The 26391-nt window shown below is 44.1% G+C and overlaps 2 protein-coding genes across 4 annotated transcripts in view; both read left to right on the top strand.

Annotated features, from left to right (window-relative positions):
• Positions 1-12023, top strand: part of LOC134351109 (metal transporter CNNM4-like) — a 64895-nt gene extending 52872 nt beyond the window's left edge. The window contains exon 8 of the mRNA XM_063057197.1: positions 8275-12023. Coding sequence (XP_062913267.1) covers positions 8275-8478 — 204 coding nt within the window. The 3' untranslated portion in view covers positions 8479-12023. The remainder of the gene's footprint in view (positions 1-8274) is intronic.
• Positions 12024-18597: 6574 nt separating this feature from the next.
• Positions 18598-26391, top strand: part of LOC134351110 (metal transporter CNNM3) — a 49759-nt gene continuing 41965 nt past the window's right edge. For all 3 annotated transcript variants that reach the window (XR_010019072.1, XR_010019073.1, XM_063057199.1), the window contains exons 1-2: positions 18598-19896; positions 22375-22515. Coding sequence is in view for 1 of the 3 variants with exons in the window: in XM_063057199.1 (XP_062913269.1) it covers positions 18603-19896; positions 22375-22515 (1435 nt within the window). In the remaining 2 variants the exon portion in view is untranslated. The remainder of the gene's footprint in view (positions 19897-22374; positions 22516-26391) is intronic.

The raw sequence follows: 26391 nt of genomic DNA on the forward strand, positions 1-26391 counted from the left end.
GGGGAATGGCCCAAGAAGTGGCAGATGGAATATAAGCAGCACCAGTTATATTCTGCATATATACTTTGAATGAGCCTTTGAAATTTACAGTGCCTATACGAAGTATTCACCCCCTTGGAAAGCTTCATGTTTTATTGTTTTACAACATTGAATCACAGTTGATTGATCAGCAGAAAAAGATTTTGTGTCAAAGTGAAAACAGATCTCTACAAAGTGATCTAAGTTAATTACAAATATAAAACACAAAATAATTGAATAAGTATTCACGCCCTTTAACATGACATGCCAAATCATCACTGGTGCAGCCAACTGGTTTTAGAAGTCACAGAATTAGTTAAATCGAGATCACTTGTGTGCAGTCAAGGTGTTTCAATTGAATGTAGTAAAAATACACCTGTATCTGGAAGGTCCAACAGTTGGTGAGTCAGTGTCCAGGGAAAAAACTGCACCATGAAGACAAAAGAAAACTCCAAACAGTTTCGTGAAAAGGTTATTAAAAAGCACAAGTCAGGAGATGGATACAAGAAAATTTCCAAGTTACTGAATATCCCTTTAGATATTAGAATATCCCTCGGGTAAGTCAATCATCAAGAAATGGAAAGAATATGGCACGGCTATAAATCTGCCTGGAGCAGGCTGTCCTCAGAAACTGAGTGACCGTTCAAGAAGGGGACTAGTGAGGGAGGCGACCAAGAGACCGATAACTCTGGAGGAGTTGCAAGCTTCAGTGGCTGAGATGGGAGAGACTGTACGTATAACAACTGTTGCCCAGATGCTTCACCAGTTGCATTTTTTATGGGAGAGTGGCAAAGAGAAAGCCACTGTTGGGGGGAAAAAAAAACTCATGAAATCTTGGCTACAATTTGCTAGGTGGCAAGTGGGAGACTTTGAAGTCAGCTGGAAGGTGATTCTGTGGACTGAAACCAAAATTGAGCTTTATGGCCTTCAGACTAAGTACTATGTTTAGTGTAAGCCAAACACCACACATCATCAAAAACACACCATCTCTACTGCATCATGCTGTGAGGTTGCTTCACTGCAGCAGGCCCTGGAAGGATTGTAAAGGTAGAGGGTAAAATGAATGCAGCAAAATACAGGGAAATCCTGGAGGAAAACCTGATGCAGTCTGCAAGAGAACTGCGACTTGGGAGAAGATTTGTTTTCCAGCAAGATAATGACCCCAAGCATAAAGCCAAAGCTGCACAGGAATGGCTTAAAAACAACAAAGATAATGTCCTGGATTGGCCAAGTCAGAGTCCAGACCTCAATCCATTTTGAGGATTTGTGGCTGGACTTGAAAAAGGCTGTTCACTCACAACCCCCATACAATCTGACAGAGCTTGAGCAGTTTTATAAAGAAGAATGGGGCAAACTGACTTATCCACACAGACTCAAGGCTGTAATTGCTGCCAAAGGTGAATTTACTAAATACTGACTTGAAGGGGTTGATTCTTACGTAATCAATTATTTTGTATTTTATATTTGTAATTAATTTAGATCACTTTGTAGAGATCTGTTTGCACTTTGACATGAAAATCTTTTTCTGTTGATCAGTGTCAAAAAAAGCCGAATTAAATCCACTGTGATTCAGTATTGTAAAACATGAAAACTTCCAAGAGGGGGTGAATACTTTTTATAGGTGCCGCATATTCCATCTGGTATTTCTTCTTCCAGTTTAAAAAAAAAATCTCCTATCCTCTTCTGTTCCCTACTGTGGAGTCTTGCCTCTCCTCGCCTGCCTACTATCTCCCCCTGTGTCCCCTCCTCCTTCCCTTTCTCCTGTGGTCCACTCTCCTCTCCTATCAGACTCCTACTTCTCCAGCCCTTTATCTTTCCCACCCACCTGGCTTCACCCATCACCTTCTAGCTATCCTCCTTCCCCTCCTCCCACCTTTTTATTCTGGCATCTACCCCCTTTATTTTCCAGTCCTGAACAAGGGTCTCGGCCCACAACTGTTTATTCATTTCCATAAATGCTGCCTGACCTGCTGAGTTCCTCCAGCATATTGTGTGTTTTGCTCTGGATTTCTAGCATCTGCAGAATGTCTTGTCTTCATAATTGGATACACCACACTCTGCATCTGTAAAGCAAACAGCACTATGAAGGACCTCACACACCCCTCATACAAACTCTTCTCCCTCCTGCCATCTGGCAAAAGGCACCGAAGCATTCAGGCTCTCACGACCAGACTATGTAACAGTTTCTTCCCCCAAGCCATCAGACTCCTCAATACCCAGAGCCTGGACTGACACCAACCTACTGCCCTCTACTGTGCCTATTGTCTTGTTTATTATTTATTGTAATGCCTGCACTGTTTTATGCACTTTATGCAGTCCTGGGTAGGTCTGTAGTCTAGTGTAGTTTTGTGTTGTTTTACATAGTTCGGTGTAGTTTTTGTATTGTTCATGTAGCACCATGGTCCTGAAAAACATTTTCTCATTTTTACTGTGTACTGTACCAGCAGTTATGGTCGAAATGACAATAAAAGGTGACGACTTGGATTACTAGTTTGAGGCTGGGCTGCAGTATAGTTCAACACCAGCAGGTGGTACTCTCTATTAGTTTCTAGGTTCAGCTCCCCCAGCAAGCAACTTCATACCATATCTGCTGGTACAGCTGTTCCCTGGTTAAGAGGGTTCATCTTAGAGACGCACCGGATACAAGCAAGCTCACATTCCTTGAAAGTGGCGTCACTGACAAGTAGGGTCATAGAGAGAAATAGGGTCATATTCTGTCTGGGTAGCCTCCAACCTGATGGCATGAACATTGACTTCTCTAACTTCCATTAATGTCCCACTTCCCCTTCGTACTCCATTCCCTATTTAGTTATTATTTTTTTTCTCTCTTTTTTTCTCCCTCTGTCCCTCTCACTATAACTCCTTGCCCATCCTCTGGGCTCCCCTCCACCTTTCTTTCTCCCTAGGCCTCCTGTCCCATGACCCTCTCCCTTCTCCAGCTTCGTATCCCTTTTGCCAATCAACTGTCCAGCTCTTGGCTCCATCCCTCCCCCTTCTGTCTTCTCCTGTCATTTCGGGTCTCCCCTCCCCCTCCCACTTTCAAATCTCTTACCATCTCTTCTTTCAGTTAGTCCTGACGAAGGATCTCGGCCCGAAACGTCGACTGTACCTCTTCCTATAGATGCTGCCTGGCCTGCTACGTTCACCAGCATTTTTTATGTGTGTCATAGAGAGAAATTGGGCACATTGGCCATCCTAAATCAGACTGTTGAGTACAGGAGGTGGGATGTTAAGTTGAAGTTGTAAAAGACTTTGGTGAGGCCTAATTTGGAGTATCGTGTGCAGTTCTGTTCACCTAACTACGGAAATAAGATTGAAAGAGTACAGAGAAAATTTACAAAGATGTTGCCTGGACTTGAGGACCTGCGTTATGGGGAAAGGTTGAACAGGTTCCCTGGAGTGAAGGAGAATGAGGGGAGATTTGATGGAGGTACACAAAATTATGGGGACTATAGATAGGGTAAATGCAAGCAGGCTTTTTCCACCACGGTTGGGTGAGTTTAGAATTAGAGGTCATAGGTTAAGGATGAAACATGAAATGTTTAAGAGGAACTTCTTCGCTCAGAGGGTGGTGTGAGTGTGAAAAGAACTGCCAGCGGAAGGGCAGGTTCAGTTGCAACATTTAAGAGAAGTACACGGATGGGAAGGGTACGGTCTGAGTACGAGTCGATGACACTAGGCAGAATATCAAAGTTCAAAGTAAACTTATTATTGAAATTATTCTACCTTGAGATTAATTTTCTTGGAGGAATTCAAAGGAAAATAAATATGATATAGTTTATGAAAAACTGTACAAATACAAACAATGTGCAAAAGAAGACAAATTGTGCAAACTATTTACTTTTATAAAAAAAAAATGATACTGAGAGTCTGAGTTGCAGAGTCCTTGGAAGTGGATGTAGAGGCCAGTTCTGGGTCAGTTCAGTGTTAATGTGAATGAAGTTATCTATGCTGGTTCAACATCCTGGTAGTTGTAGCGTTTCAGTGTGGATTAGATGAGCCAAAGGGCCTGTTACTGTGCTGTAGTGCTCAGATTCTGTCTCTTTTAATCTTTTTATTACCTTTCAAGTTCATAAACATAATAACAATAGTGATATAAAGAGATTGGAATTACATTATTGATAATAAACATACACAAGAGAAACTACAAATAGTACAGGTATAATAAACTTCCAAACTCTTAATATAATTAATCATGAAGAGAAAAAAAAAGAAAAAATATCACAAAGAAAAACCCCCCAAAAACCCCCCCCAAAAAAACCCAAACAGAACAAAACAGGGCTGAATCAATATATTGGATCGAATTCATTCATTAATGTCGTCAACTCCGCTCCTCTGTTCATATATTCTAAGTTAATAAAAAGGATTTGGAAAAGGTCAAACTACATCATATGAAAATGTTGAATAAATAGCTTCCAAGTCTCTTCAAATTTAACCGAAGGATCAAAAATGACACCTGATTTTTTTCTAAATTTAAACATGATATAGTTTGAGAAAACCATTGAAATGTAGTAGGAGGATTGGTCTTTATCCAATTCAATAAAGTGGATCTTCTGACCATTAATGTAACAAATACGATCATACAACAGATAGATAGATAGATAGACAGACATATTTTATCGATCCCGAGGGAAATTGGGTTTTGTTACAGCTGCACCAACCAAGAACAGAGTACAAACATAGCAATACAAAACCACAAACAATCAAATAATAATATGTAAACCATGCTAGACGGAAATAAGTCCAGGACCAGCCCATTGGCCCAGGGTATCCGACCCTCCAAGGGAGCAGCTGCAATGTTTGATGGCCACAGGCAGGAATGACTTCCCATGACGCTCAGTGCTGCATCCCGGTGGAATGAGTCTCTGGCTGAATGTACTCCTGTGCCTAGCAGTGTAAATGATGTTACACGCCGACATCAGGTTGGCAGAGGGAGGGATGTACACAACAACCACAATTGCATGTGAGGTTTCCCTTGGCAAATAATATGGCCGGAGTCCAACAGCAAAAAGTTCAATATCCGGGCTACAAACATGTTCCATGATCGTAATATGACCAGGATTGCACCACCTGTTGTTAACCAGAACAGCAAGCCCTCCTCCTTTACGCTTACTGCTCTCAGTGCACTTCCGGTCAGCCTGAACAGTATGGAAGCCCTTTATGGAAACTGGGTACGTCCTCGTGCAGCCATGTTTCAGTAAAACATATAACACTGCACTCCCAAAATGTTTTCTGACTCCTGGCTAGCGCCGTCAACTCGTCCATTTTATCTTTATTATCATTTTATAAACGAGCTAGTTTATCTTTAGACATGTGGGCCCTATGTACTACCTTAAATTGTACCAGCGTATGTTTAGCACATATAGAGGAAGAGCTAATTAGTTGAAAAACTTTCTCCCATTTCTCTATAGGTAGGTGAAGTTGAAGTTCCCTTTCCCATTCATTTTTAATTTTATCAGATATACCTGGCTGTATTTTCATAATTGTATCATAAATAGCAGTTATTAATCCCTTCTGATAAGGATTTAAGCCTAATTTTTTTTCTGTGATATCAGTTGGGTATGAAATCGGAAATGTAGACAGCATGGTATTTAAAAAGTTTCTTATTTGTAAATATCTTTAAAAAAAAATAAAATAAAAAATGGGATCTGGGCCAGTTATATCTATTAGACAACTGTTCAAAAGACATGAAACAGTTATTCAAAAATAAGTCACGGAAACATGTTATACCCTTCATTTTACATATCAAAAAGGCTTGATCCATAGCAAAGGGTTGGAAAAAAAATTAGATATAATAGGGCTTGATCATATAAATTTGTTCAAACCAAAAAATTTACGAAATTGGAACCATATTTTCTAATGTGTGTTTAATTATTGGATTAACCATTTCTTTATTCAATTTAGAAAACACAAAGGGCAGTGAAGATCCTAAAATAGAAACTAATGAAAACCCTTGTACAGGGTAATTTTCGAGGTTTACCTATTGTGGACTTGGAGTTATATCCCAATTTTGTCTCCAAAATATTAAATATCGAATATTAATTGCCCAATAATAGAATCTTAAATTTGGCAATGCTAAACCACCATCTTTCTTGGACGTCTGTATATTTTTTTTACTTAACCTAGCATTTTTATTCTGCCATATATGAGAGGAAATTTTAGAATCAATGTAGTGCTCAGATTCTGTGATATTAAATTAAAATGTCTTGACCTACACACATTCCAATGAGTTTATCCCTCAGCTTATGGAATCAGATTAGGCAGAGATCGTACACAATTGGCTCTAAAGAACCTTTAATGATATTGAGTGGTTTAAGACCATCAGACCTAGGAGCAGAATTAGGCCATTTGGCCCGTCATGTCTGCCTGCCACTTGACCATGGCTGATTTATTTTCCATCTCAACCCCATCTCCTGTAACCCTTTGACGCCATATTGTTACTTTCAAGTGCTATTGTTACTTTCCTATCTTATTGCTTATTAATATTTATTATTTATCCCTATCTCTTAAGGTTGTTAGTGGGCACGTGGCCAAGTGGTTAAGGCATTGGACTAGCGACCTGAAGGTCATGAGTTCGAGCCCTAGCCGAGGGAACGTGTTGTGTCCTTGAGCAAGGCACTTAATCACACATTGCTCTGCGACGACACTGGTGCCAAGCTGTATGGGTCCTAATGCCCTTCCCTTGGACAACATCGGTGTCGTGGACAGGAGAGACTTGCAGCATGGGCAACTGCTGGTCTTCCATACAACCTTGCCCAGGCCCGCGCCCTGGAGAGTGAAGACTTTCTAGGTGCAGATCCCTGGTCTCACAAGGCTAACGTATGCCTTCTTAAGGTTGTTATAGCCGGAGGTTGTCATGGGGGCAAGCTCCCACTATCTATTAAGTTCTCTCAATGACGTGCGCTTCAAATAGCCTCTAACAGCCAAGTCCAGCTCCTGGCCTTCACGTGTGCCTTTGCTACCAAGCCTGGTGGAATCATTTCTACTGACAGGAGATGGGGCAAAGATAGGTTACGGGTGTCTTAAAGCCAGGCACTTTGGGCAGATGGGATTCGTCAGCCGTGGTTGGCAGCTCCATCTAGGAGAAGGAAAATTCTGATCTCAAACCCCTGCTGCCTTGTGGCTGTACCCACCCATGGGGAAGGCTTCGGGAGTAAACCCCGAGGGGAAAAGTCTGGAGCTGGAGTCCCTCAGGCAGTCCTACATTCAGTTCAATGCTGGCTGGCAACTCCTGCAATGCCACTAATGTCAGACTGTATCAGTCTCTTAGGATTCAGCAAGTGCATGAGGGGAGGAACCTGCTGTCTGGGCAACAGCTTGCTCTCCATGTTGTAATGCCCTGGCTCGTCTATATACCCAGCTGGGACTCAACATTTATAGTCGACTCTGACCCAAGGAGTCCTTAGCTATTTATCAGTATTATTTACTTATTATTATTATTTTTTTGTTGTTGTTTTTGCTGTTTCTTTTGCACATTGTAGTTTTTAATTGATTCTTTATTCTACCTTGAATGCCCACAAGAAAATGAATCTTTGGGTTGCATATAGCAACGTATACATACTTTGATAATAAATTTACTTTGAACTGCCAGAAAGGTGAGTGGATACAAAATCCAACATATTTGAGTGAAACTGAATGAGCACTTTGGTTAAATCTATGTGGCGATGCTTAGAAATGGGAATACTCTGGGTGGAATTAGGGTCATATATGTTGACATATACAATACATACTTTGATAATAAATTTACTCTGAGCTGAGCGCCATGGCAACGTAGTGGTTAGCCGACACTATTGTTTAGATTGTTTCTTTATTTGTTGGGATACAGTGCAGAACAGGCCCTTCAGGCCCTTCAAGCTGCACTGCTGAGCAATCCCCCGATTTATCGCTGGCCTAATCACAGGGCAATTTACAATGACCAATTAGCCGACCAACTGGTACATCTTTGGAATATGAGAGGAAACCGGAACTCCCGGAAGAAACCCATGCAGTCACGGGAGAAAGTACAAACTCCTGTGATGCAGCGGCGGGAATCAAACCCGGGTTGCCTGTACTGTAAAGCGTTGTGCTAACCACTATGCTACTGTGCCCCTGTGATTTAGATTAGTGTTAAGTGGATGGATTGCTGGGTGGTACAGCTCGTTGGGCCTGTTCCACTCTGTATCTCCAAATAATTAAAACTTCTTGAACTTTGAACCTATCTTTAATCAGCTCTTTTCACCTCTTTTCTCTTGGTCTCTTTCCCTTTTGTATGAACAGATCACCTGGCAGCAATATCAGAATGGATTACTGGCCTCGAAGCTGGACAGCACTCCACAGTCCCCTGAGAACCCACACACCAAGATCGACATGACGCCATCGGAGAAACCCCCGAGTATAGTGGACGAAACCACGTCTCTGCTGAATGAGCAGAACTCTTCGGACCTTAAATCCAAACACACTTCAATAGAAAACAATATATGACCTCTCTCCCCCCTCCTCTCAAGCTCTGGTACTTGACGCTGGGCATAAAGAAAAACAGGTCATGGTGCGACTTCAATGTTGTCCGAGGGCAGGGAAGTGGAGCATTCCTGAACGAAGAGGAGGCAGTAGGAGAATGTGTACCTTGCACTGTAGTCCCGAGAATGTGGATCGAGGGGAGCTGCAATGGGTGGGTGGTGGGAACCATGCAGAAGAAAGATGAGATAATGATCTCCCTTGCCAAAGATGTGATCCTTCAGTGTTTTTTTCCCCTCTATTTATGATAATGTCAAAGCTGCAATATTGGAGATGGACGTTGAGGCTTTGTGCTGGCTGTTGTCCGTGGTGATCCACCATCCAGTTGCCCAGGATCCTGTGTTGCTGGCCAGTACTTGAACTGATGCCTGTGGTTGAAGTCAAAGGCACTTGTTGGCTAATGGGCTCCCGAGCTCAATGCCAACTGTTTGTTCCTCAGTTTGGTTATGGTGTCACCCGAAGGATGTTTGTTCTCCCCCCAGACCACCTCTCTGCTCTCCCTGTCACCCTTCACCGGCCTCACCTCCCCCCCCCCACCCAAGCATTTCACCACTTTCTCTTCCACTCCACCTGTTCCCTCTTCCTCATGGCTTCCTAAACATTTGCCTCCCCACCACCTCTCTAAAGCACGGTCCATCCTAATCACAACCAGATCCTCTTGTCTGTAACTGTTGTATACAGTGAAGTATTACCAGGAGAGCTTCTCCCATTTTCTCACCAGAAGCCCTATAGATAGCAGATCATTAAGGTCCCATGGAAAGCAGTATTCAGGGGAGCATTCCAGATCTTCTGATTTCATAACCCCACCCTCTTTCTGCTTCTGATGTCATGACCCCACCCTCTTTCTCCACAACCCCCTTCCCCGTGAAATTCAGACCTCACCTTCTCCCTGGTCACTGGAGTTGCCTGTTGTCCTGATGAGGTCACTGGGCTCGGAGGTTAGGGGTGAGGATGGAGATGGTCGTCAAATATTTTGGGATTGCTTTAAAAAAAGTTTGATGGTGCAAAGTAGCAATTTGTCTGAGACATTGGTCCAGCTCGTGTCTTGGATTTGTTTTTTTTTTCGCGCATTGTGAACCATTGACCAGATGTTGGTGTTCAGCAACAATCAAAACAAAGCTATATATTTTGTCTTTTATTTATTGGTTAGTTCTAAGGAGCACAGCCAGCCTGTGTTTTCACCCCTGTACATGCAGGTGTATGACCTCGTTCAGGTAATTCCCTCGGGGATCGGGTCAGACCAAAGAACAAAGCTGGCTTCTGCAGGTTGGAAACCAAATGAAGTGCTTTCATGAGAGCCTAACGTGGAACAGACCGCTTGGAATGCCCATGCTGTGTAAGGGCACCTGGGAAGAAACAGCCCCTCGTTTTGGACAGAAGCCATCAGGAGTAGAAAATACTTTTAATTCTATTGTAAATGAAGACGAAGAATATTTGATCAATGCTTGGTGGTCTGAAATATAAAATCTTGAGGCCACTTTTGTACTTTTTTTTTGTTATTACCAAAATCTCCAGTCCATTCAGGTTAATTTCTACGCCAATCCTGGTCGTGCTAACGAAAATCCTGCTGGGTCTAAAACAACCCTTCCGCTTGCAAATTGTGAGACGAGCTAATTGTACCAGTCTGGATTGGTACGCTGCGCCACCCACACTGCCAGGAGTTGGATGGCATTTTATTTACCACGCACAGGTCGGGTATTAAATGAACTAGAGTACATGGATCAGTCGTGCAATGCCAAGTTCTCAGACGAATATAAAAATTGGCATAATCTCAGGAGTGGTGACTTGCGTTGTAATACTTTACCATTGATTTATACATATATATATTATGCTCTTCAGGCTGGCTTGTGTCTTCCAGTTTGTACTCCAAGCTGACTTTTTGATGAAAATGTTTATATTGATGGTGGTGAACTTTTGGTTACAGGACATGGGTTAACACACAACCCAGCTGAGGTATGGTGTTGGCATTTGTGGTGGGCCTGCCCTTACACTATGGAAAGCTATGACTGGGTGGGGTTGTACAGGTATGTTATTGCACTTGCTGGTGTAAGGGCGGGGCCTCTTTCTGCCTGGACAAGTTTGCCATTGTGACTAAAATACACTTGTGCAGGTCCCTGGGAAACTGTAATGTCTATAAATATCTGAAATAGTTTTATTTGAGACAGGAGGAAAGGGAGCACCTTTTTAAACTCAACTTGGTTTTAAGATTAGCTTTATTTGTCATATGTATATCGAAACAAACAGTGAAATGCGTTGTTTGCGTCAGTGACCAAGATGGCCTGGGGCCAGCCTGCAAGAGCTGCCATGTCTCTGGTACCAACAGAGCACGCCCACAACCGGAGCACCGGGAGGAAATCCTAGATAGCAGCGGAATTGAACCCAGAATGCTGGCACTGTGAATCACTGCACTACCGTGCCAGGTTTCAGAAAAAACTTGGCTTTATAAATAGAATGTCTCTGAAGCATATGCCATGATGTCCTGTTTATTTAATTGAATCCCATCAATTCTCACACCACTCTGGTCCTCACCTTGTTCAACGTCCGGGTTGATACTACAAAGCTTTAAAATTTGTTCCTCCTCGTCAGGAGCAGTGGGGAGGGGCAAAGAATGAAAATTGTGCACTAAGAAAAGGGTAATCATTTCTCAGAGTAGTTTTTAGAATTCCTTTTATATATAAAGCTATATATTAAAATGAGTGTTTTGGACGTTTGTAATAAACAGATTTTGATAACTACATTGGGCGTCAGGGGGTGGAGGAAGGAGGGGGAGTGGGCAGTTTTAATCTCTTGGCTCTTTTGAGGGCCACAGAAGAATCCATACGGATGGAAACACTAACAAGCTGGAGTCAGAGCCAGGTGAGGCCACATTCCCGATCCGGACTTGTTTGTGGATAATATTCCTCTGGCCCTGTGTTCAGGAGACAATTGAGTTGAGAAATGTGACCTGACCCCCAATGGGTAGCAGCACTCTGTAATATTTATTTCGTAATGAGGTTTTAATTTGTATATTTCTGTGATGTGTCTCCTTTCATGACTTGTTTGCATTAATGTTTTCTGTCTTTTTAAGTGTTTTATAAACCAAATGCTGAACCAACTATTATGTACAATTCCTTTGCTCTGGAACAATTCCCTGTTTTTTTGGGGGTTTTGTGCTGCCTGCCATTTTGAAGAGGATTGTTGATGATTAGGTGTATATTCTCTTGATAGAATAGCAGGGCAGATTCGATGGGCTGAATGACCTAATTATTCCTCTCTGATTTATTACACACTTTGCCAATGGAAACTCAGCTTGTTTCAAGACCAGCGAGTTTTTATTTTGTCTACTTCCAAAGAGATGTGTCAAAAATGTGTTGAGGTGAGTTTTTGTAAACAGGGAGTGTTAATCTAGTTTCCTTATTCTCGTGGTGAATGCATGCTATGAGAATTTGTGGGTAAAGTGATTTCTTCTCTAAATTTGTTAAAAATTTGTTTTGGGAGTGTGTTATATATTTCTCAATTAAAATGGATTTTAATCCTTGGGATGTTGTTCTGGTCTTCATTCAAAGTACACTTCTTATCCCAAAGTATGTATTCAATATACAACTGTATGTATACAATATACCACAGGCAGCTATGGAACAAAGAACCCCATTCAAAGAAAAATAAGCAAACATCCCCCTCCCCCCGTGCACCAAAAAATGTGCAAATGGCAACAACAAAAATGAGGGAAAACAAAATCAAGAGGCATGTTCAGTTCAGTTCAGTGTTCATTAGCTGCAGGCTGCCCCCATGCAGTATCAAAAAAAAAGCAACTAGAACGAGAAAACGTCATAAAACCGGAATTAAGAGTTCAAATTATTAATCAATATCAGAGAGGGAGAAGGATCGCTCAAAGGCTGGGTCCTTCTCTGCCAACGACGAGCTGGTAAATGGTGCCAAACATTCATTCGCCCGTGCCCTGTCTCCTGTTGAACTCACTTTTTAACGTTGTCCCCTAGCCACTCGCCCTCACGTGGTCTCAACTATCACCTGGCAGCTTGTACCTCAACCCCCCACCCCCCTTATTCTGGCTCTGCCCTCTTCCTTTCCAGTCCTGATGAAGGGTCTCAGCCCAAAATATCAACTGTTTATTCCTCTCCATAGATGCTACCTGGCCTGCTGGCATTCCTCCAGCAGTTTTTGTGCGTGTTGCTCTGGATTTCTGGCATCTGCAGAACCTTGTTTATCATTCTTCTGCCCGCATGCTCAGATTTAGATGCAGTTATTTATTGTGTGTACATGGAAACATACAGTGAAATGCTTTGTTTGCATTAACAACCAACACAACCTGAAGATCTGCTCGGGGCCGCCCACAAGTGTCGCCACACAATCCGATGCCAATGTGGTGTGCCCAAAATGCTCGGCAGAACAACAACAGCAAAACAAGCCCTGTTCCTCCCTCCCACCTACACACCCGGACAGTCCTCCAACTCCATGACAGGTCTCCAGTCTTTGGCCATTGGGTTTCCAGTTGACCCTTGATCTTTAGTTAACCCTCCAGACTATCTGATGATGGCTTTCAGCCTATCATTATGACCTTGTGTCCACCTTCACAGACATGGAACGGGTAAAAGGAAATCCGAGAGAAGAGATCTCGATGGAGTAATCTGTCGGATGATTGAAACTATTACAGTGATTTAATATTCATCTATTACACCTGATGGAATGCAAGTAGATGGTCCAACTCAGGGTGATGACACATTCCAGAGGCTCACTATCTCTTGGGGATGTGTGGAGAATTGTACACACCCATCTTTTTTTTCTTTAGTATGCCAATATGTTCCTCATAACAACATATAATATGCTGGAGGAACTCAGCAGGCCAGGCAGCATCTATGGAGAGGAAATCACAAACAAGAGAACATCTGCAGATGCTGAAAATCAAAGTAATAGACACAAAAATGCTGGAAGAACTCAGCAGGCCAGGCAGCATCCCTGGAAAAGAATACTAGTCAGCGTTTCAGGCTGAGACCCTTCAGCAGGACTGGGGAAAAAAAGATAAGGTGGGGAAAGAATTACAAAGTAGTTGGTGACATCCACTTGTTCCCCTCTTCCAGTTTCACCTATCACCTACCTTGTACTACTTCTCCTCCCATCTGCTTACTCTGACATCTAATCTCTTTTCTCCAATCCTGATGAAGGGTTTGGCCTGAATGTTGACTGTTTACACTTTTCCATAGATGCTGCCTGGCCTGCTTGAGTTTCTCCAGCATTTTGTGTGTTACAAGAGGAATACATTTTGGGGCCAAAACCCTCCATTGGGACTGGAAAGGCGGGGGGGGGGGGTAAGTGGTACAAGCTGGCAGGTGATGGGTGAGTGGGAAGGTGGGGGGGGGGTGATGAAGTGAGAAGCTGGGAGGTGATAGCTGGAAGAGGTAGAGGGCCAGAGAAGAAGGAATCTGTTAGGAGAGGACAGTGGACTATGGGAGAAAGGGAAGGAGGAGGGGAACCAGAAAGCTATGATGGGCAGATGGGAAGGGAAAGGGTAAGAGGGGAGCAAGAAATAGTAAGGGACAGAGGGTCCAGTGAGATGGAGGAACTGAGCGAAATACATGTTAGTAGGGAAGTGGTGTTGGGTAAATTGAAGGGATTGAAGGCAGATAAATCCCCAGGGCCAGATGGTCTGCATCCCAGAGTGCTTAAGAAAGTGGCCCAAGAAATAGTGGATGCATTAGTGATAATTTTTCAAAACTCGTTAGATTCTGGACTAGTTCCTGAGGATTGGAGGGTGGCTAATGTAACCCCACTTTTTAAAAAAGGAGGGAGAGAGAAACCGGGGAATTATAGGCCGGTTAGCCTAACGTCGGTGGTGGGGAAACTGCTGGAGTCAGTTATCAAGGATGTGATAACAGCACATTTGGAAAGCGGTGAAATGATCGGACAAAGTCAGCATGGATTTGTGAAAGGAAAATCATGTCTGACGAATCTCATAGAATTTTTTGAGGATGTAACTAGTAGAGTGGATAGGGGAGAACCAGTGGATGTGGTATATTTGGATTTTCAAAAGGCTTTTGACAAGGTCCCACACAGGAGATTAGTGTGCAAACTTAAAGCACACGGTATTGGGGGTAAGGTATTGGTGTGGGTGGAGAATTGGTTAGCAGACAGGAAGCAAAGAGTGGGAATAAACGGGACCTTTTCAGAATGGCAGGCGGTGACTAGTGGGGTACCGCAAGGCTCAGTGCTGGGACCCCAGTTGTTTACAATATATATTAATGACTTGGATGAGGGAATTAAATGCAGCATCTCCAAGTTTGCGGATGACACGAAGCTGGGTGGCAGTGTTAGCAGTGAGGAGGATGCTAAGAGGATGCAGGGTGACTTGGATAGGTTGGGTGAGTGGGCAAACTCATGGCAGATGCAATTTAATGTGGATAAATGTGAAGTTATCCACTTTGGTGGCAAAAATAGGAAAACAGATTATTATCTGAATGGTGGCCGATTAGGAAAAGGGGAGGTGCAACGAGACCTGGGTGTCATTATACACCAGTCATTGAAAGTGGGCATGCAGGTACAGCAGGCGGTGAAAAAGGCGAACGGTATGCTGGCATTTATAGCGAGAGGATTCGAGTACAGGAGCAGGGAGGTACTACTGCAGTTGTACAAGGCCTTGGTGAGACCACACCTGGAGTATTGTGTGCAGTTTTGGTCCCCTAATCTGAGGAAAGACATCTTTGCCATAGAGGGAGTACAAAGAAGGTTCACCAGATTGATTCCTGGGATGGCAGGTCTTTCATATGAAGAAAGACTGGATGAACTGGGCTTGTACTCGTTGGAATTTAGAAGATTGAGGGGGGATCTGATTGAAACGTATAAGATCCTAAAAGGATTGGACAGGCTAGATGCGGGAAGATTGTTCCCGATGTTGGGGAGGTCTAGAACGAGGGGTCACAGTTTGAGGATAGAGGGGAAGCCTTTTAGGACCGAGGTTAGGAAAAACTTCTTCACACAGAGAGTGGTGAATCTGTGGAATTCTCTGCCACAGCAAACTGTTGAGGCCAGTTCATTAGCTATGTTTAAAAGGAAGTTAGATATGGCCCTTGTGGCTACAGGGGTCAGGGGGTATGGAGGGAAGGCTGGGTTCTGAGTTGGATGATCAGCCATGATCATAATAAATGGCGGTGCAGGCTCGAAGGGCCGAATGGCCTACTCCTGCACCTATTTTCTATGTTTCTATGTTTCTAAGTATGGGGAAATAGAGAAACAGACGGGGAGGGGGGAGAAATGACTGGAAATCGGAGAAATCAATGTTCATGCTGTCGGACATTCCTTGTACTGTAAGATCCTCATTGTTTCTCACTGCACTGATTGCTGCTGGTATCGGCTAACCACCAACAATTTTTTTGTCGCTATTTGTACTACCTCCATTCTGTTGTCTAAAAATTTTAAAAAATTGTAAGCTCCTGCAAATGGGAACAGCATGCTTTTCTTGACTTTAATGTCCCAAACACTTCAACAGTTCTTTATTAAACATAGCAGTGACTCTGCACACACAGTGCTGAGCAAACAGCAGGTGAACCCATTGAGTCCTAGACTATTCACAACATAGACTCCAAACTCAGTTCTTAAATTCCTCTTGCTGTTGGTCAGAGGTGCTCAGACCTACTAACCAACAGGAAACCGGCTATTCAAATGTCGTGACCAAGCCTTTCCCAACCTTTTTTTTAGCCCAACGCCCTCTTAAAGCACTTTTATACTGTCAATGACTCGCGCTTGGATTAAGTTCTTACTGTATACGTGGGTGATTCTCTATCTACAGGAGATAGCTCACATAACATGAAGAGGAATCTGAAGGCTTTCCATAAACATTAAAGATACAGATTAAATGATGAGCTTTATTTGCCATGTGTACATGGAAATGTGCAGTGAAATGTATCATTTGCGTCGAATTGAATCAGTAAGGATTGTGCTGGGGGCATCTGGCGAGGGTTGCCCCACATCCGGTGCCAACATAACCTGCCCACAACTTACTAACTCTAACCGTACATACTTGGAATGTGGGAGGAAACCCACAAAGTCACGGGGAGAACGTATAAACTCCTTACGGACAGGAATAGAATCCGATTGCTAGCCACTGGCGCTGTAAAGTGATTTCACTAACTGCTATTAAGAGCAAAAGGGTAACTAGGCAAAGAATAAGTCCCCTGAAATGTGTTTGAATACGTGTAGAGCCACAGGAGATGAGTAAAGTTTTAAATGGCTATTTCTCACCTGTATTTATCACGGACAAAGTCATGGAAACAAAGGAATTAAAGGAAATGAATACTGAAAAATTGGAACATATCCATATTACAAAAGAGAGGGGAGTGCTGACAATCTTAAGGCAAATTAAAATCCCCAAGGCCTGCTCAAGTATATCCAAGGGTGGGGTTGGAAAACCTTAATTAGAGTGTGTGCCCAAATTAAGGGTGCCAGGGTGGAGATATGCCTCCACCAAAGGAGGTGTTCCCTCTGTTAGCCTGCAGGTCACTCTTGGGCAAGTTGTAGCACCTGCCCTCCCCCTCCACCCCTCAGTCTGGGTCACATGGGAGCAGGTGGTGCATCTTACAAGTCCTGGTTATGCGACCGCTGATGCCAGGTAGAAAGACTCTGATGAGTATTGATAATGGCTGGGGGAGGGGGGGGGTCATCTGTCTTATCAACACACCGTCCAGGAAAAGGCAATGGCCAACCACTGCAGTAGAAAAAATTGCCAAAAACAATCATGGTCATACGACACAGTACATAAAGATGATGTTGACTCTGAGATTTTAACCACCTTATCTATGCCTATCATGACTTTTGATACTTTTATAAGGTTACCCCTTAGTCTCCTCCACTCGATTAAAACACAGTCCCAATCTATTTAGCCTCTCCTTATAACTTAAGCTGTCTGGTCTGCAGCATTCTCACGAAACTTTTCTGTTTCTGTTCCAGCTTAATTCAATGTTCAAAGTAAATTTATTTTAAAAATACATATATATCACCGTATACAATCCTGAGATGTGTTTTCCTGTGGGTGTACTCAATAAATCTAGAGAATAATAACCATAACAGAATCAATGAAAGACTACCCAACTTGGGTCTTCAATCAGAGTGCAGAAGACAACAAACTGTATAAATGCAAAAAAAAAACAAATAAGCAATAAATATTGGGAACATAATGTGAAGAGTCCTTGAAAGTTACTCCCCTGGTTGTGGGAACATTTCAGTGATGGGGCGAGTGAAGTTGAATGTAGTTCAGAATCAGAATAAGGTTTATTATCACTGGCATGTGTCGTGAAATTTGTTAACTTAGCAGCAGCAGTTCAATGCAATACATAATATAGAAGTTATCCCCTTTTGTTCAGGAGCCTGATGGCTGCAGGTTAATAACTGTTCCTGAACCTGGTGGTGTGAGTCCTGTAGCTCCCATCTATTTCTTCCCGATGGCAGCAGCGAGAAGAGAGCATATCCTGGGTGGTGGGGGTCTCTGATGATAGATGCTGCTTTCCACGACAGCGTTTCAGGTAGATGTGCTCAATGGTTTGGGGGCTTTACCCGTGATGTGCTGTGTCGAATCCACTACCCTTTATAGGATTTTGTAGAAAGTTGGATGTTAGGTCGATGTTGACACCTAAGTCAGCTGTCCTCTTAACGAAAATACTTCCTATAAACCAGGCTGAATAGTTGCACAATAGAATATGTTTGGAATGCAACTTCAAAGGGTAATTGTAATGGCTTCGTGCAAATGGGGTTTGTTGGGTTAACTTGTACGGAGGTTAACCTGAATGCGACTGATAGAAACGTTGTGCATTAATGCAACGTTTCCCCTTCATGAAAATCATACGAAAAGAGACAATCAGTTCAACGACCCCCTGCGCAAGTTTTCCCCTTTAAGAGCGGCAGCATTGTACGGTGTTTACCGTGCGCTCTCAACCGCACTTGAAACGGTGGGGCCCCATCCCTTCCATCCGATTGGCTGGTCGCGGAGAGCCCTGTTTTCAATTCGATGGGTGTGTTGTCAACGAGATGCCTGGGCGGGACGTAATCGACGAGCAGGTTCGGTGGCAGGCGGCTCGGAGTCACGTGACTCGGAGGTGGGCAGCCTCAAGATGGCGCCGGGACTGCGGAGCCTGTTGGTGCTAGGCGCCCTGTGGAGCTCGGCGGCGGACTCCAGGGAGCCCGAGGTGCGCGGGGTCAGGCTGGAGAGCGGCGTCGGACACGTGTACATGGAAGCCGGAGTTATCAAAGCGAGACCAGGGGCCCGCTTCGACCTGAGGGTCTTCGGATCGAACCTGAGGCGGGCCGTGTGGCCTTGGCTGGGCTTCAGCCGCGGCCTCACCTGCGACAACAGCAGCCTGGAGAAGAGCTGGCTGGGGCTGCCGGATGAAGAGAGGCCGGCCAACGGCTCGGTGCTGGTCAGCGTACAGACCGGCCAGGCCAGCGCCACCGGTGTGTACTACCTGTGCGCCCAGGGCTCAGGAGGTCTGTGGATGGCCCCTGGGGACTGGAAGACGCCGCTGGAGATCCAGCCACAGGCCGGCGCGGGGATTCTGGCTGTGTGGGGTCAGATCCTGCTTCTGGTCCTCCTGCTCTTCTGCTCGGCTCTCTTTAACCTGCTTCATCTCAGCGTCCTGTGGCTGGACCCTCTGGAGTTGCAGATCATCCGCCACTGCGGATCCGAGAGGGAGAAGAGAAGCGCTAAGTCCCTGGAGCCCATCAGGAAAAGAGGCAATTTGGTTCTCTCATCCCTGGTCCTAGGCAGTGTCTTAGCCAACTCGGCCCTGGGTGTCTTATTTTACCGGGCCTTCGATGCCATCCTGCCTGCTATATTTGTTTGTGCAGCTCTGATGTTCCTGCTTTGTGAGATCCTTCCCTATACCATCTGCTCGCGATATGGCTTTGCCATCGCCTCTAGGACCACCTGGCTGACTTGCCTTTTCATAATCATCACCTTGCCCATTTCCTTGCCTGTCGCCCTGGTGCTCGACTTGGCCCTGTGCCAGGATATCAGCACCTGCTACATCCGAGAAAAGATTCTGGACATGCTGAGGTCCAGTGACCCGTACAGGGAGTTTGTCAAGGAGGAGTTCAGTCGAGGGGCTTTGAGGACTAAGGTGGTGGAGGACATCATGACCAACCTGAAAGATTGTTTCATGTTGAGTGCAGAGGCGGTGCTGGATTTCAATACCATGTCGGAGATCATGCAGTGTGGACACACTCGAATCCCGGTGTACGAAGAGGAGAGGTCCAACATTGTAGACATGGTATACGTGAAGGATCTGGCAATGGTGGATCCTGAGGACTGCACGCCTTTGAACACAATCACCAAATTCTACAATCACCCTCTGCATTTTGTGTTTAATGACACCAAGTTGGATGCTGTCCTGGAAGAGTTTAAGAAAGGTGAATATTTATAATGGTAGAGACAAATTCTTCTGCTAAGGAGGAGTTTCCCACAATGACATGAATTACAATATCTTGGTTCATTATTAAAATCCAGTATTTGTACAGAGCCGATAACTTATTAAGTGCTTAAGAGTTTCAAAATGATCTGAAATCTGTTCCACATTCAGTGTTTGGTAACTTGCATTCGAGCAGAATTAGGCCATTTGGCCCATCATGTCTGCTACACCATTTGATTTATTATCCCTCAACCCCATTCTCCTGCATCTTTCCCGTAACCTTTGACCTCTGCTTGAAATCTACCCAATGGCTTAGTTTCCACACCTGTCTGGCAATGAATTCCGCAGATTCACCACCCTCTGGCTAAAGGTTCCATCTCTGTTCTTAAGGGATGTGCTTGTATTCAGAGGCTGTGTCCTTTGGTCCTAGGCTCCCCCATGATAGGAAACATCTAGTCCACACACGTCCACTGTATTTGGGTCTCCGGATTTTTTGATAGGCTTCAATCAGATACCCACCTGTTCTTCTAAGCTCCGGCAAGTACAGGTGCACGGCCGTCAAAGATCCTTGTATGTTAACCCTTTCGTTCCCAAGGTCCTTCTCGTGAATCTCCCCTGGACCCTCTTCAATGCCAGCTCATCCTTTGGGATAAGGGACCCAAAACTGATCTCAGTACTCACGCGATCTGAGCTAGGCCTTATAAAACCTCAGCATTACATTGTTAAGGTCCCCAAAGTAATGTTATATGCATTTTAAATTGTGTGTATGGGCAAAGTGGTTGGTATCTAATGTTTCTGTTTGAATTGTGGAGTTGTTTTGACTTCCCCTTTCAAAAGACCTGAATCTATTTTAATCAGCATCACAATAGCCAGGGGCTGACTTGTGGTCTGCTCCAGTGTGAGAATGTTACTTCATGGAATGTTCACAGCATTTTCTAGGATGGTCAGATCTCCAGTTGCTATCAAGAACTTGAATGTGGTTGACAATGAATTTGCTTCTTGTCTTTTAAGAATTGCTTGCAACACAATGTGATGAATTCCTTTAGAAATGAACACTCACTCCCTTTCCTGACTCAGTTCAATCAGAAATAAGAGATGCTATGAACAGCAGTGTGCAAATGAAACTGAAACCAGGCATTTCAGTAAGGTTAAAAAAATAGTGTCTGGGTGGGAAAAGGAACTTAGAAGGTACCCTTGTCATAGTGCTGAATTCTTTGTGGGAAATTGTAAATAAAAGCATCTGTGATGTGAATCTTAAACATGAGATTCTGCAGATGCTGGAAATTCAAGGCAACACTCCTAAAATGGTGTTGGAACTCTGCAGATCTGGCAGCATCCATGGAAATGCATAAACAACTGTTTGTTCATCTTTGAGGTAACTCGTTGGTTTTGTCTCAGTTGGATTATCACTTCTTGCACTTTACTAGAGCTCTCCACAGCCTTGGTCTGAGATTGGCTATTTTTCAGAATAGGTCCAACAGTGAGGGAGCTTAACTTTGCAAAGAGGCGAGAAGAACTGCGATATGCTGAAGAACAAAACGTAAAAGGCCTTAAATGTAAAAACTAATGATCAAAATAAATAAGGAGTGGCTGAGGTTTTAGGTGTCTTAGGCCTCCGTTGGTTAGGGTCATCCATGGATGTTGCGTCCTAGCTGTCTAGATATGCAAGCCAGGGCAGTACAATATGGAGAGCAGGCTGTTACTCAAGTAGCAAGCTTCCCCTTCTCCATGCATCTGATGAACTCAAAGGAATGACAAAGGCAGATACAGTCTTAGGAAATATAATTATACAAACAAGGAGATGAAAACTTTTGCACTGAATTGTAATCTGGAAATCAATGCCATAGACAAATTCAAGAGTAATTTTCATCAAGTTAATACTTCTGAAGTATTAGTAAATAAATGTGAAAGATTAGGGGTTGGAGCCAATTGGTTCGAAGAACTGGCACACATTCAAGGGATCAAACATCCTCATGAATGTGATTTCTATGAAATTTGTGACTTTAAAAAGCTTAATATAGAAGCAATTGAATTGATGTATGGACACGGCTGCAAGTGCTGGGTTCTGGTATAAAGAACAAACTTTTGGAAGAGTTTGTAGGTCAGACAACATCACTGGAGGCAGAGGTTTTCACCTGAAATGTTGACTATCTCTTTACCTCCACAGATGCAGTCTGACCTGCTGAGTAGCTGCAGCAGTTTTATTCAGAAAACAACTAGTAGCTGTTTCGCAGTTTAAGTGAGAAGTGTTGCAATAGCTTCCATCGAAGTTTGCACTCTGGATATATATTGACAAAATACGAGGTCAGAACTTACCACCAACTTATCGGCGACTGGAAGATCTCATTAGGAGAATTTAAGAGAGCGAGAGTAAACTTTTCTCTGTGTTGATCCCAGCTCTAATTGGTTATTTTGCTGTATAGTTTTTTGTCTTTGCCATGTTTTATAACAGTTTTCCACCTCTGTTTCATGTTCTGAGGCAAATCCCACATGGCAATGGTCCAGAAAGTGAACAACGAGGGGGACGGTGATCCTTTCTATGAGGTGATGGGTTTAGTAACGCTTGGAGATGTAATCGAAGAAATCATCAAATCGGAAATCCTCGATGAGTCAGATGATAGTAAGTTTTAAACATTAATGTTTGAGGTATTTGGCTTAATCCACCTACAGTGGGCTGACAAACATCTCTAAAAATCAAAAAGTCTGCAGGTACGGAGAATGTTAAAAAATCAGAAATCGCTGGAAACTTTCTTTGGTCAGGAGGCATCTACAGAGAGAGCAACAGTTAATGTTTCAAATCCTGAAGCATCTCAACAGAAATGCTAACTGTTTCTCTTCCCCTAGATGCTGTCTAATCTAACCATATTTAGTTAAGCCCATAACCCCTGCTGGGGCACAGGCCAGCAGCAGCTTGCCAGGGTCCTCTGTCCTGGGCCAGTCTTTCAGGTTATCTCAGATGTAGCCCCTCTTCTCCTCCCTCTCCCAGGGATGAGGTATTTGGAGCTTCCTTTGGCACTTCTGTAGCACTGGGATTTTATGGGATGGGGTTGTTAGCCCCATGCCCAGCCCTCCTCCCTTCACAGCCAATGGGACATTCCATGACAAAGTTTGATCTAAACATTTATTTTTTATTATAGCATCCATTTATAAGACCATAAGACATAGGAGCAGATGGACCATTTGGCCCATTGAGTCTGCTCTGCCATTTCATCATGGCTGATCATTTCCCTCTCAGCCCAACCTTCTGCCTTCTCCCCGTATCTTTGTGTCCTGACTGTTCAAGAATCTATCAGCCTTTGCTTTAATTATACCCAATGATTTGGCCACCACAGTTGGCTGTGGCAATGAATTGCACAGATTCATCTCACTCTGGCTAAAAAAATTCCTTCTTCATCTCCATTCTAAATGGATGTCCCTCTATTCTGAGGCTGCGTCCTCTAGTCTTAGACTCCCCCACCATAGGAAACATCCTCTCCACATCCACCCTATTGAGGCTTTTCAACATTCGATGGGTTTCAATGAGATCCTCTCATTCTTCTGCGTTCCAGTGAGTTTACGAGCCCAGAGCCATGAAGCGCTCTTCATATGACAAGTCTTTCAATCCTGGAATCATTTTCGTGAATCTCCTTTGAATCTTCTCCAATGACAGTGCATCCTTTCTAACATAAGGGGCCCAATTGAGCCTAATGGACCTGTGCTAGTATTTGTAAACACAAAATACTCAGCAGATGCTGGGTTCAAAACAACACTCACAACATGCTGGAGGAACTCAGGTCGGGCAGCATCCGTGGAAACGATCAGTCAATGTTTCGGGCCGGAACCCTTCGTCAGGACTGAAGAGGGAAGTGGCAGAGGTCCTACAAAGAAGGTGGGGGGAGAGTGGGAAGGAGAAGGCTGGCCTTAGGGTTAGGGTAATAATTCCGGTAATTCCCTCCCCCTCCCTTCCCCTATCCCTATTTCACTCTGCCCCCTCCCCCGGCTGCCTATCACCTCCCTCATGGTTCCGCCTCCTTCTACTGCCCATTGTGTTTTCCCCTATTCCTTCTTCACCTTTCCTGCCTATCACCTCCCTGCTTCCCCTTCCCCACCCCTTTATCTTTCCCCTTACTGGTTTTTCAACTGAACCTACCAGCTTTCTCCTTCCCACGCTCCCCCCACCTTCCTTATAGGGTCTCTGCCCCTTCCCTCTACAGTCCTGACGAAGGGTTCCGGCCCGAAACATTGACCGTTTTCACAGATGCTGCCCGACCTGCTGAGTTTCTTGAGCGTGTTGTGAGTGTTGCTAGTATTTGTAACTGCAAGTAATCTTCCTGCTTAAGCCATCAATAAGTATTTCATTTCTTGTTCATTTTTCTAATTTTCTTTTAAATACATTCATGTTCTGTTCCATGGTAAGACTTCCATTTTCTAATAATTCCAGGTTAGACTTTATTCCAAATTCCTTTTGTGTTTACTAGAAGTTGTTATATACATCTGAACCTTGTACTCTTGACTGCGTGGGAAAATATTCTCATGGCAACGCACACACAATGCTGGAAGAGCTCAGTAGGTCAGGCAGCATCTGTGGAAAAGAGTAAACAGTTGATGTTTCAGGTTGAGATCTGTCTTCAGGACTGGGAGAGATGCCAGAATAAAAGGGTGGGGGGGGGGAGGAAAGAGTCCAGCCGGAAATTGGTAAGTGTAGCCAGGTGCATGGGAAAGGTCAAGGCTAGAGAAGAAAGAATCTGATAGAAGAGCAGACTGCAGCAGAAAGGGAAGGAGGTGGTGACCGGGGTGGGGGGGGGTGGGAGAGGAGTAATAGGCAGGTGAAAAGTGAAAGGTCAGAGTGGGGATATTGGGGGGGGGGAGAGAAAAGAGAAATATCCTTCATCAGAAGGAGAAATTGATATTCATCCCATCAGATTGCAGGGTACCCCGATGGTATATAAGGTGTTGCTCCACCACCCTGGAGGTGGCCTCGTCTTGGCACAAGAAGAGGCCATGGATCGACATATCAGAATGGGAATGGGAATCGGAATTAAAATGCTTGGCAATGGAAATGGGAATCACGTACTTAATCAGAAGTGTAGACCTCCATCTAGCACGGTGGGGGGGTTCCCAGTCTTTTTATGCCATGGACCACTACCATTAAGCAAGGGTCCAGGGACCCCAGGTTGGGAACCCCTGATCTAGCATGTTCCTTAAGATAAGCTTATCTTTTGTTTTTATATTGCCTATGTTTTTTTTTGTACAATATGAGGCTAATGAACCTGTGGGCACCCAGTTCACAGTACTAGAATATACTAAACTGAAAGTAAGGGATGTAGTGTTACTTGTGTATTTGCTGTGACTAAATAAATGCATCACTGTAATAATTAGCCAGATTCCTCAACAAATATAGCTACAAAGGCATCCGTTAAGTCTTGTGAGACCATGGATCTGCGCCTGGAAAGTCTTCGCTCTCCAGGGCGCAGGCCTGGGCAAGGTTGTATGGAAGACCAGCAGTTGCCCATGCTGCAAGTCTCCCCTGTCCACGACACCAATGTTGTCCAAGGGAAGGGCATTAGGACCCATACAGCTTGGCACCAGTGTCGTCGCAGAGCAATGTGTGATTAAGTGCCTTGCTCAAGGGCACAACACGTTGCCTTTGCTGGGGCTCGAACTCACGACCTTCAGGTCGCTAGTCCAATGCCTTAACCACTTGGCCACGTGCAAATTTAGCTAAAGATGCAGCAAAAGTGTCAAAAGGGTAGATTATTTTCTAAATGGAGACAAAATTCAAAATATGAGGTGCAAAGGGACTTGGGAGTCCTCGTGCAGGATTCCCTGAAGGTTAATTTGCAGGTTGAGTTGGTAAGGAATGCAAATGCAGTGCTGCCATTCTTTTTGAGAGGACGAGAATATGAAAGCAAGGATGTAATGTTGAGGCTTTATAAAGCACTGGTGAGGCCTCGCTTGGAGTATTGTGAGCAGTTTTGGTACCCTTATCTAAGAAAGGATATGCTGCCAGTGAAGAGGTTTTAGAGCATGTTCACGAAAATGATTCTAGTATTCAAAGGCCTGTCATATGAGGAGCGTTTGATGGCTCTGGGCCTTTACTCACTGGAACTTGGAAGAATGAGTTGAAACCTATAGAATATTGAATGGCCACGATAGAGTGGATGTGGAGAGGATGTTTCCTATGGTGGAGGAGTGTAAGACCAGAGGACACAGCCTCAGAACAGAGGGACATCCATTTAGAACGGAGATGAGGGAGGAATTTCTTTAGCCAGAGAGTGGTGAACCTGTGGAATTTGTTGCCAGGTAGCTGTGGAGGCCAAATCATTGGGTGTTTTTAAAGCAGAATTTGATAGATTCTTGATTAATCAGGGCATGAAAGGATTCAGGGGAAATGGATCAGCCATGATGAAATGTCGGAAGAGACAGGATGGGCCGAATGGCCTAACTCTGCTCCTGTATCGTACAGTCTTATGGTATTGCATTTTGGGAAGGCAAGGCGAAGTACGACATTCCCAGT

This window comes from Mobula hypostoma, chromosome 8 (genome assembly GCF_963921235.1).
Source record: "Mobula hypostoma chromosome 8, sMobHyp1.1, whole genome shotgun sequence".
NCBI lineage: Eukaryota > Metazoa > Chordata > Chondrichthyes > Myliobatiformes > Myliobatidae > Mobula > Mobula hypostoma.